We start from the raw sequence: 12,500 nt of genomic DNA, 5'->3' as shown, positions 1-12,500 counted from the left end.
CATGTGTGTGAGTATCAGTCAGGTGCGGGGTTGAGTAGAGGCATGTGTGTGAGTATCAGTCAGGTATGGGGTTGAGTAGAGGCATGTGTGTGAGGATCAGTCAGGTATGGGGTTGAGTAGAGGCATGTGTGTGAGTATCAGTCAGGTATGGGGTTGAGTAGAGGCATGTGTGTGAGTATCAGTCAGGTATGGGGTTGAGTAGAGGCATGTGTGTGAGTATCAGTCAGGTATGGGGTTGAGTAGAGGCATGTGTGTGAGTATCAGTCAGGTATGGGGTTGAGTAGAGGCATGTGTGTGAGTATCAGTCAGATATGGGGTTGAGTAGAGGCATGTGTGTGAGTATCAGTCAGGTATGGGGTTGAGTGCAGGTGTGTGTGTGAGTATCAGTCAGGTATGGGGTTGAGTGCAGGTGTGTGTGTGAGTATCAGTCAGGTATGAGGTTGAGTAGAGGCATGTGTGTGAGTATCAGTCAGGTATGGGGTTGAGTAGAGGCATGTGTGTGAGTATCAGTCAGGTATGGGGTTGAGTAGAGGCATGTGTGTGAGTATCAGTCAGGTGTGGGGTTGAGTAGAGGCATGTGTGTGAGTATCAGTCAGGTATGGGGTTGAGTAGAGGCATGTGTGTGAGTATCAGTCAGGTGTGGGGTTGAGTAGAGGCATGTGTGTGAGTATCAGTCAGGTATGGGGTTGAGTAGAGGCATGTGTGTGAGTATCAGTCAGGTATGGGGTTGAGTAGAGGCATGTGTGTGAGTATCAGTCAGGTGTGGGGTTGAGTAGAGGCATGTGTGTGAGTATCAGTCAGGTATGGGGTTGAGTAGAGGCATGTGTGTGAGTATCAGTCAGGTATGGGGTTGAGTAGAGGCATGTGTGTGAGTATCAGTCAGGTATGGGGTTGAGTAGAGGCATGTGTGTGAGTATCAGTCAGGTATGGGGTTGAGTAGAGGCATGTGTGTGAGTATCAGTCAGGTATGGGGTTGAGTAGAGGCATGTGTGTGAGTATCAGTCAGGTATGGGGTTGAGTAGAGGCATGTGTGTGAGTATCAGTCAGGTATGGGGTTGAGTAGAGGCATGTGTGTGAGTATCAGTCAGGTATGGGGTTGAGTAGAGGCATGTGTGTGAGTATCAGTCAGGTATGGGGTTGAGTAGAGGCATGTGTGTGAGGATCAGTCAGGTATGGGGTTGAGTGCAGGTGTGTGTGTGAGTATCAGTCAGGTATGGGGTTGAGTAGAGGCATGTGTGTGAGTATCAGTCAGGTATGGGGTTGAGTGCAGGTGTGTGTGTGAGTATCAGTCAGTTATGGGGTTGAGTGCAGGTGTGTGTGTGAGTATCAGTCAGGTATGGGGTTGAGTAGAGGCATGTGTGTGAGTATCAGTCAGGTATGGGGTTGAGTAGAGGCATGTGTGTGAGTATCAGTCAGGTATGGGGTTGAGTGCAGGTGTGTGTGTGAGTATCAGTCAGGTATGGGGTTGAGTAGAGGCGTGTGTGTGAGTATCAGTCAGGTATGGGGTTGAGTAGAGGCATGTGTGTGAGTATCAGTCAGGTATGGGGTTGAGTAGAGGCATGTGTGTGAGTATCAGTCAGGTATGAGGTTGAGTAGAGGCATGTGTGTGAGTATCAGTCAGGTATGAGGTTGAGTAGAGGCATGTGTGTGAGTATCAGTCAGGTATGAGGTTGAGTAGAGGCATGTGTGTGAGTATCAGTCAGGTATGGGGTTGAGTAGAGGCATGTGTGTGAGTATCAGTCAGGTATGGGGTTGAGTGCAGGTGTGTGTGTGAGTATCAGTCAGGTATGGGGTTGAGTGCAGGTGTGTGTGTGAGTATCAGTCAGATATGGGGTTGAGTAGAGGCATGTGTGTGAGGATCAGTCAGGTATGGGGTTGAGTAGAGGCGTGTGTGTGAGTATCAGTCAGGTATGGGGTTGAGTAGAGGCGTGTGTGTGAGTATCAGTCAGGTATGGGGTTGAGTGGACACATGCCTCTACTGCGATATATGCTCTATATACACAGTGACATACTGACTGAGCTGGCCTTGTCACTCAGGAGAAACTGCTTGGGAGAACACGCACACGCACGCACACAGACACTCACACATACACGCACCACACAAGCACGCACACGCACACGCACACGGTTTTGGTGTCTGCGTCAGTGATGTCGCCATTTTTGTAAAATGTTGTTGAGGAATCGGGTGGTAATAGGAGAAATGGGGAGGAGACTGAGTGTGTCAGAAATGATCATGGAGAACAAGGAGGGATCTGAGAGAGAAACATTCAGGACAGATGTGTGTGTGTGTGTGTTTGTGTGTTTGTGTGTGTGTGTATGTGTGTGTGTGTGTGTGTGTGTGTATGCGTGTGTGCATGTGTGTGTGAGGACAGGGAGGATGAGTATGGCCGGAGAGGAAGAGGGAGGGAAAGGGAGGCTGAGTATGGCTGGAGAGGCCCTCTCTGTCCCTGCGGGGCTGGGAGTGGGTGATGTAACGGCATTAATCTTTCTGTGCCATATGACACCCAGTGTGAATCTGTCATTGAAAACTGCTAATTCTGCTGAACTGTGAGGGGAATGAGGCATCTCTGGAGGCTCTGCCCTGGATTAATTAAACATGCTGGCATCAAGAGCCACATGGGACCTGTGTGTGTGTGCGTGTGTGTGTGTGTGTGTGTGTGTGCGCGTGTGTGTGTGTGTGCACGTGTGTGTGTACACCTGTGTACGTGTGTGTGCGTGTATGTGTGTGTGTGTAGGTGCGCGTGTTTGTGGTGTGTGTGTGGTGTGTGTTTGTGTGTGAGTGTGTGTGTCTGTGTACCTGTGTGTGTGCTCTCTCCAGCCGTTGTTTGTTTGGTTTATTTGACACTGTGACACTCTTGGGACACTAGCTCTGAGGGCACCCCCCCCCCCCTCCCTCTCCCAACGACACACACACACACACACTGTTCTCTCTGTTCTGCCGAGTACTGTGACCTGCTGTAGCTAACCTGGTCATCTCTCTCTCGCTCTCTCTCTGTTTCAGATGAACCGTCCCATCCAGGTGAAGCCGGCCGACAGTGAAGGACGAGGAGGTAATTAACCTTCTTCCAGTCTCTCTCTAACAGATACAACACACACACACACACACACATACACATACACACACACACACACACTTACACACTCACCCACGCGCGTTCCCCTCGGTGTAGCCTTAACATTATGCTTGCGGAAGGTGCACGCTGAGAGTGTGCAGAGTGGCCACTAATATAGGTCACTGGCCTCTATTGACTTCCCATCTGTCCCAGCAAAAGGGGCTGTACTGGGTTCACTGTCGCACGGACCAGTTCAAAGACGAGTCTATGGCTAGAGCTCCACTCCTCTCCTCTCCCTCTGTCCCTCTGAACGCAGTCCACAGACAGACAGTCTTATCACAGAGGGGGAGATGCCCACAGCCCCTGATCAGTCACATCTCCACGCCGCCCTTTTAAACCGGGCCATCCTCCGAGAAACCTGTAAGGACAGTCATCTGGCAGAAGATTGCTTTTAGTCTCTTGTTTAGCTTCTCCAGTCGCTGGAAGTGAATCCTTTTCAAACATATGAAATAAATGTTGTGATTTGCTGGCTCGGGTCTAGGTGTGGGGTTTTTTGTTTTGTTTTTAGTTTTTTTTTTTTTGTCTGTCTGTGTTTTTTTTTTTAGTGAGCTAATCCTTGCCACATCATCTGAGTGATTTAAATTGACCAGGGTCAGATTAACCGACTTTGTAACCCTGGCTGGGATTAGACCTAAACTAGACTGTGTGATTTACACTGACAAGTATGAATCGCTTGTCACTTTACCCTGGCCAGGCGCTTCCCATTTAAACCTTATTTCTGCCGCGACGCCGCGGTAATTAACGGCTATCTGAAAAAAAACCAAAAAACAAACCAAACAGCCAAAGCCTGTCCGACAAGCGCTGGGAGCGAGCCAGTCGCCTCTCTCCGCACAGAGAAATTGGATGGAGGGCTTAAGAGTGGAGATGGATGGGCTGCGATATCAATTACTGCTCTTTCTCCAGCAGAGGGGGGGGGGGAAGAAAACGTCGGCGCAGTAAAATAGGGGGCTCTCTGTCGTCCCAACGCCGAGACTGTCAAAGCCACGGCGCGGCCGACGGACCGGGCCGGGATCGGGCCGGGCCGGGCCTGGCCATGCAGGCATGCGGCAGAATGAAATAGAGGCGTCCAGACAGGACGGAACAGAGGTATTGAGTCTTAATGGTAAGAGGAAGTCAGGAGACAGGGCAGGAGGGTAAAGCATAGCTACGCCTGCCAATGGCAGGAGATTTACTGCTCTGGCCCCTGGTTAAGAGACAGGCTGCCTGGCCAGAGAAAGAGCTGGATTCATTTGGAGGGTTGAGGCGGGGGGCGGGGGGCGGGGGGCGGGTTGTCTGAGCAGTAGGGAGGGGGGTCAGGGACACAGGCCAGTGGCTGAAAACAGTTCTGCCTGGGAGGGCAGCTTTAAGGGCTGCGAGGCAACTTTCTCCGTCCCCCAGAATGAAGCCAGATTCATCACGTCAGAGACGTAAACAACCATCTGTCAGACCCCGGCATCTCCAATACGTGCTCCTGCAGATATTAACCCACCCCCCACCTCCCCCCCCCCCCCCCACCCCCCCCCCGTGTACAAAACCCCTTTGCAGCCCTCCGGGTCCTGTCTGCGGGAATCATTTCCTCCTGTGTGAGTGCGGTCGTGTGCTGCGGTACGATATCAGCACAGGAAATGTCTCCCGCATCAGGACCGCGCATAATACTCTGCCTCCTGCTCCATCACGCACGCACAGACTGATGCTCACTGTGTATGCCGGTGAGTCACCAGTCGCTTTTTTTTTTTTTGTTCTCTTCCCTGTGGATTATCAGATGTATCAGGGGAATGTTGCGAGGTGCTTTCGGGGAGTGGGGGGTGCTTTCGGAGGGGTGGGGGGAGGGGTCGCTGGGTGTGCAGATTTCTTAGCTTTTGCGGTTCCCACCTTGGCTTCTTCTCCTTCCTCCTCCCTGTATCAGTCTTTCTCTGATTCCAATTCTCTGATAGGAGGAACCAATCAAAGCAGTCGACCGCCTCTCTTCCCCTAGCACGCTGTGGATGGAGTCTGAATGATATGTATTTAATGCCCCGCCATCAAAGACAAGCGCTTTTTCCTTGCCCGTAAAGTCTGGGAAACGTGGCGTTGCCTCTCTGTCGTGCCGAGGAGCAATAGAGATGGAGGGAGAGATTGGTGGAGGTACAGAGGGAGCACTGAAAGTGTTTAGGAGGCAGTTGGAGAAGAAGGACAAACTCAGACTGAGTAAATCTGGATGCTAGATCAGCTGGACCCCTCCAGGAGTCTCTCCTCCTCCTGACCTTGTGTGGAGCAGTGTGGTAGAGGAGAAGATGGTAGCTGATTATCTGTGATTGGAGTTGGCCATTATCTAAACACAATCTGTGTGTGTGGTCCCACTGGTCTCGCCAGAGCCCCTGTGAGATACCAGACATTGTGATGAGAGATGGACTGCACATTCTCTACTCTTTTTTTTTCCACCTCCTTTCCCTTTTTAATACCCCCCCCCCCCCCCCCCCCCCCCCCCGCGTTAGGTCAGACGCCATAAACACTGACCCTCCTTCATCGTCAAACTTTAACAAGTCAGACAAGTCTGTTGTTTATTCCTCATAGTCCTCCACTTCAGTTTCTAAATCCAGTCTAGTCCTCAGTCTAGTCTGTGTACTTTTCAACATTTTATCTTAAAAAAGTCATTCTCTGACTGAATGGTTACTCACAGTGTTGTCTTAACATTGTCTTCATCTGTCACCAACTCGTTTGGATTGACACAGGACCTTACAGCGAGTCAGTGTTTGATCCATGTGCAACCGGAATATAGTGTTTAGTGTGAGTATAGCGTGTACAGTGAATGTGATATGTATAGTGAATGTAGTGTTTATAGGGACTGTGGTGTTTATAGTTTATTATGTAGTGTTTATAGTGAACATATTGTTTAGAATGAATATGGTGTTTAAAGTAAATATGGTGTTTGGCACAAAACAGGGGGATTTCTCTTGTCTTATGACACGAGAGCAAATACAGATGAGGCAGTAAATCAAGGGATGTGTGCAAACGCTGAAGACAGATGAGAATTTAGAATATGTAGAAGTTTTGCTCTCAACACAGAGGGTTGAAATGGAGAAGTTGGACATTTCCGTGTCAGTGAGAAGTTGGACATGTTTCTGTCAGTGAAATGTTGGACATGTCTTTCTGTGAGAAGTTGGACATGTTTCTGTCAGTGAAAAGTTGGACATGTGTCTTTCTGTGAGAAGTTGGGTTTTTCTTTGACGCTTTCACTGACTGGTGTGATAGTATCTCCCTCTTCTCCTCCAGTTATAGATTAAGATCTTCTCTCTTCTGGCCCCCAAAGAAGCTCCGTCTCATTAAGCCCACGCTCTGTATTCATACAACACACGCACTTCTCTTCCTCGAAGTCTAGACACTGAACTCCTCTATTTCTTCTCTGTCTTCACACACAGCTTTAATCCCCTTACTTTTCATTTATACTGAATCTTTCTGTGGACATTCTACAGAGAGGATTCTGGAGACGGTGTGAGATGTGAGATGTCACATGTCTTAGCTCCGCAGGAGGTCGGGCCAGCCTGTTGTGTTTGGGCCTCCTCCATATCTGAGGAACGGGCAGAGGAAGAGGTCAGAGGCGGTTTTGGGGTTCGGGCCGCTCCGTGCCTCTCTGGGTGGCATGCAGAGGGGGAGCGGCTGGGTGCAGTAGAGGGAGAAGCCCCACTGGGTCTGTGCCGTGTGCAGGCTCCTGACACCCGGGGAGAGAGAGAGAGCGTCACTTCACTCTACATGCAAATCAGGTCATAAAGACCATTCTCTGCCTCTGGACACCAATGGGTAAAATTGAGAGCCGGTTTCATCCAGCCGTCCAACGCTTTCCTGTGTGAATTTCAGGATCAGACAGTGATCATTCAGACTTGTTGGGCATTAAATGAGATGGCTTTGTTTGAATGTGCACTGATAGTGCCTTGTCAAGGACAATGTACACTCACACTGTAATGGACAATAGTTCAAATATTTGCACAGAGGGGAGAGGAAGTAATGTCTGTCTTCTTTTCCAACAATGAATGTCAGGGTTTGTCCTTTTTCTTCTCTCTCTCTCTCTCTCTCTCTCTCTCTCTCTTTCACACACAGAGAAAACCAGTGGTGAATAGTAAAGCAGCAGAAATTGTACTATAGTCATTGTACTTAAGTATGTTTTGAGAATATTTTTGCTTTAAGTGTTTCTGTCAACTTTCACCATATATAACTTTCAACTTTCATATATATATATCACATATATGTTTTCATAAGCAACTAGCAACTTGGACTCCAACACATTTCCCCAGACACCTTCGTTACTTACTGCAATATGAAATCAGCATAAAACAGCGGATACGCATACACACACAGTATATACACATAGGCATATACACACAGTATATACACATACACATACACACACAGTATATACACATACATATACACACACAGTATATACACATACATATACACACACAGTATATACACATAGGCATATACACACAGTATATACACATACACATACATATACACACACAGTATATACACATACACATACACACACAGTATATACACATAGGCATATGCACACAGTATATACACATAGGCATATACACACACAGTATATACACATACACACACAGTATATACACATACGCATATACACACACAGTATATACACATCAACATATACACACACAGTATATACACATAGGCATATACACACACAGTATATACACATACACATACACATATACACACACAGTATATACACATACACATATACACACACAGTATATACACATACACATATACACACACAGTATATACACATACGCATATACACACACAGTATATACACATACACATATACACACACAGTATATACACATACACATATACACACACAGTATATACACATACATATACACACACAGTATATACACATACATATACACACACAGTATATACACATAGGCATATACACACAGTATATACACATACACATACTCACACAGTATATACACATACACATACACACACAGTATATACACATAGGCATATGCACACAGTATATACACATAGGCATATACACACACAGTATATACACATACACACACAGTATATACACATACGCATATACACACACAGTATATACACATAGGCATATACACACACAGTATATACACATAGGCATATACACACACAGTATATACACATACACATATACACACACAGTATATACACATCAACATATACACACACAGTATATACACATACACATATACACACACAGTATATACACATACGCATATACACACACAGTATATACACATACACATACACACACAGTATATACACATACGCATATACACACACAGTATATACACGTACACATACACACACAGTATATACACATGCGCATATACACACACAGTTCATCACTGTGTTAGAGCAGATGTACGGTGAAGGTGTAGTCATATCACCCATACTGGCGTGACTGTAGGAGGACTCCTAGGTGTTCTTGTAGCGTCGCTGGACTGATGAAAAAAAAATCAACCAAGAGCACCTGTCCTTTGATTGGCACGAAGAAGATGGCAGATGGGATTTTTGGGGTGGATGGGGCAGTTTGGTAACCTTTTGTAAGAAAGGCTCTTTTCTGACCATGTATTAAAACATACAGTAACAAGGAAAACCTGCCCTTTTATTATTTATGTCATTAACTTGTACTTTTGACAGCTCAGTACATGTTATATCAGGTACTTTAAAACTTGTGCTTATGTAGTTTCCTTATGGGTTACTCTAACTTTTATTTGAATCATTTCCTGAGAGGTATCTGTACTTTTACTCCAGTCTGGCTCTTGGGTTCAGGGTCTGATATAACAGTGGAGAAACACAGAGAAAGACTGAGGTGCTCTGGCCTCTCGCTGTTTAAATACATAAGTGTAGCTGCTCATTCACAATGAGAAATGCATTCACTAACGAGGACGTCTGGATGTCTTCCTCTGGATCTCCATCATGGCCCGTGTGAACTCTAGACTTATTCCTCTCCTGGCAGAGGGGTGAGGGGTAACTCCAGACCAGTGGGTACTTTTACTGACTCAGGGTGGGCGATTATGTCAGCTCTAAGGCGTTACCTAAAATAACTGAGCAAACTGCAATGACGTCAAATACAGAGGCAGAGCAGCCTAGTACATCTAGTATATCACAGTAGAACAATCTAGTACATCGTAGTACATGTATAGAATGTATGCCGTGACTGCAACGCTTTTCGATGTACTTCTACGTGATACAGAAAGTTGTTTTTGCATAATAATGAATCAAATGATCATAATCCGCTGTGTGACATCACAGTAAATCATTTGCATAAATTACACGGCTCTGTTCATATTCTTTGTTCTTCTCATTTTTCTTATGCTTTCATATAAGATTATTCTTCTAATTTTTAATCATAAGACCTTTTTTGGGGTCATTATTATCATATTTATATGTTCTACATCATCTTGTTTCTTTTAATGCATCTATCTAGTAGTCTGCTCCATCCTGCCAATCCTAAACACTGCCAGTGTAATCAATCGACCTGCACTGTATTACCACTATAGAGTTTATGGAAAGAGTTAGAGAGATTAATCAGTGCTTAACTCCAGCTGTAAATCACTCATCAGATGCACTAGTGAGAAGTGGTGTAAGAGATGATACAGTGGAATGCCCTGACTCATGGCTCTGTTCTCCTCCACTCAGAGAAATAAAGCAACACTCGTAGCTGTTAGAGGAGGGCGTTTACCACTCAGTCAATGTCAGTGCAAAAACAGACAGCAGCGCATTTCTACACACAACAAAACCCCTCTCTCCCAACCACCCCTGGCTTCCAGGCAATACATTACCCCCCAAATTGTCTAAGATTTACATTGTGTTCTGAAAAAAAAAAACTGCGCTGGACCAACTCCAGAGTCTGTCTGAGGGAAAAAAAAAATCATTTGTTCTGTTGTTTGAATTGGCAGAGCGCTCGCTTACACTGTGTGACTGAAATTAAAAACTGATTGAAGTGTTCGTGCATATTGTTGGCAATTTCTCCAGTTGTCGGCGTGGCTTTCCAGACACAATTATACAGGTACACACTATTGATGTGAGTCCTCTGTCTTACAGGGACATGCCAAGTTCTCTCTTATTTGACCAGAACATTCACACCATTCAGGGGTACAGGAGCATTATGTCGTGGTGTGCCTGGACGTCTTTAAAGTAGGAAATCACAGACACAGCAGTACAGAGTCTAAGTGTCTGGGCCAAGAGCAAAGAGCTCGAGTCTTTGTCTAAACCTGTGCTCTCTAGTGATCGACTTGGTGGTTTGCTCTTGTTTTGATTGGTCTGTTCTTTGATTGACAGCACCGGGCAGCAATGGATTTGTGACAGGAGAAACATGTGAACACTGATAGAGTAATAGATGAAATAACAGGAACAGAGAAATAGAGAGAGAATTATTCGCGCTGGCTTGGAACATCACATAAAGCCTGATTGGTCGCTCTGCATGTCACTCATCAGGACTCGAGGTTGTAGAGTCGAGGCGTTATCTGACACACATCCTTGGGCACGAACATTCTGTTCTCCACCTCCTCTAGTGGATTCGATCTAGTGGTATGGGGCGCGTGTGTGTGTCGGAGAAGCAGCGGGCACAGAGGTGAAGAACAGATGTATCTCCATCAGCGTGTAGGCATGCACTGCTCGGGACCATAATGATGGAGAAGCGTGACAGCATGGCGTCATTAACGAGCTCGTCAGCCCGGGCGCCTCTGATGATGCCCTGCCCCAAAGCATCACCGGTCTTTATTGGAAACACACCCAGAGTCCCTCACAGGGATCTTTTATCGTTGGCCGCAGCTGTCTCTGTCTGTGCTCCCCTCGCGATGATGAGGGCTCTTCTCACAGAGTCGACTGAACACCCCCCCCCCCCCCCCATGGTCCTCTAAGTGATGAAAATGTGGGATCATTAAAGAAATATGTTTTTGGCCGGCGTTCGGGTACGAGACTAATTGTTTTGAGAGCTGACACATTTGCAAACAAAAGAAGAAAAAAGGAAACTTCAGCTAAGTAGGTTTCCTGACAACTCAATCCTCTCCATGAAACTGAAAAAAACCGAGAGAGAGAGAGAGAAAAAAAAAACAGAGACAAGAGTGAAAAGCTGTAGGAGATGCAGATCCTACAACTAAAGTAGCACTTTATTCCTGCGAGAAAACCATCATTCTTGACAGCATATGGCGTCTGTGCAAAATCCATTAATTTTTAATACGGCAGGCTGAAATGAAAAAGCTTCCTGAGACAAGCAATTGTCAGATGTCAGTAGTATTTTGATAACTCTTTTGATCTCCTTTTTTAATTTGCATTCATAAAACGGGGCCATCCGCATACTATCTCTGCCTGGCCGAGGCGGAGGACTGACACCAGCTCATTTTCCAGACAATTACCCCTGTCTCCAGTCCACAGACAAGTCAGAGAGAGAGAGAGAGAGACGCATAGAGATGGACAGACAGACGGACAGACAGACAGACAGACATGCAGACAGACAGTGACAGAAAGTATGATTTCTTGGCTGCTGTCATGCATGTGCAGAGAAGACTGTGTGAAAACAGAGAGAGATTGTGGCTTGTGTCTGTATTGTGTAATACCATGTAATGTTCTTAACTCTGTTTCCTGTAACTCACACTACGAGTTCTTTGTAAAGAAGACGCTGTCTTTGCGGCATCTCTTTTATCATTATTGTCTCTGCCCGACTGTCCGCGCTTTACATCGCACACGAAGTTACAAACCGACACTGACGTTTGCTTTAATCTTATCTAGGCTTAATGAAGCAGTTAACTGGTTCATTAACTAGCTCGCACCAAAGTGTCTGTTTTGGCACCAAGTATGCAAAGTTTTCCCAGGCATATTAAAAACCCATATACAGAGCAGGACGTGGTTTCAGGACCATCAGTGTCCTGAAGAATGCCTGCTGCTGAAATCAAACACGCGTTAGCTACTGTACACAGCATAAGAGTCCTGCCCTCCTGTGTGTTACCTGACATGACTCTGAGTCAGTGCTGACCGATGGGCATCACATGCAGAAAGACCGCCAGACAATCAGCATCACACACAGAAAGACTGCCAGACCATCAGCATCACACACAGAGAGACCGCCAGACGATCAGCATCACACACAGAGAGACCGCCAGGCAATCAGCATCACACACAGAAAGAACACCAGACGATCAGCATCACACGCAGAGAGACCGCCAGACGATCAGCATCACATGCAGAAAGACCGCTAGACCATCAGCATCACACACAGAGAGACCGCCAGACGATCAGCATCACACACAGAGAGACCGCCAGACGATCAGCATCACACGCAGAAAGACCGCCAGACGATCAGCATCACATACAGAAAGACCGCCAGAGGATCTACAGACTAATGTT

General features: G+C 46.3%; 1 protein-coding gene across 5 annotated transcripts in view; it reads left to right on the top strand.

The window, feature by feature from the left end:
- celf6 (CUGBP Elav-like family member 6) overlaps nucleotides 1-12,500 on the top strand; it is a 116,697-nt gene that overhangs the window by 76,351 nt on the left and 27,846 nt on the right. For 3 of the 5 annotated variants that reach the window (XM_030766772.1, XM_030766774.1, XM_030766773.1), the window contains exon 3: nucleotides 3,002-3,050. In XM_030766772.1, the coding sequence (XP_030622632.1) occupies nucleotides 3,002-3,050 (49 nt within the window). Of the gene's footprint in view, nucleotides 1-3,001; nucleotides 3,051-6,656; nucleotides 6,663-12,500 lie in introns of all 5 variants that reach the window. The other 2 variants (XM_030766769.1, XM_030766770.1) reach the window with 1 other exon arrangement.

The sequence above is a fragment of the Chanos chanos genome, chromosome 2 (genome assembly GCF_902362185.1).
Source record: "Chanos chanos chromosome 2, fChaCha1.1, whole genome shotgun sequence".
In the NCBI taxonomy this organism is placed as follows: domain Eukaryota; kingdom Metazoa; phylum Chordata; class Actinopteri; order Gonorynchiformes; family Chanidae; genus Chanos; species Chanos chanos.
The sequence above is the reverse complement of the archived record's forward strand: the minus strand, read 5'-3'. Positions and strand labels throughout refer to the sequence as shown.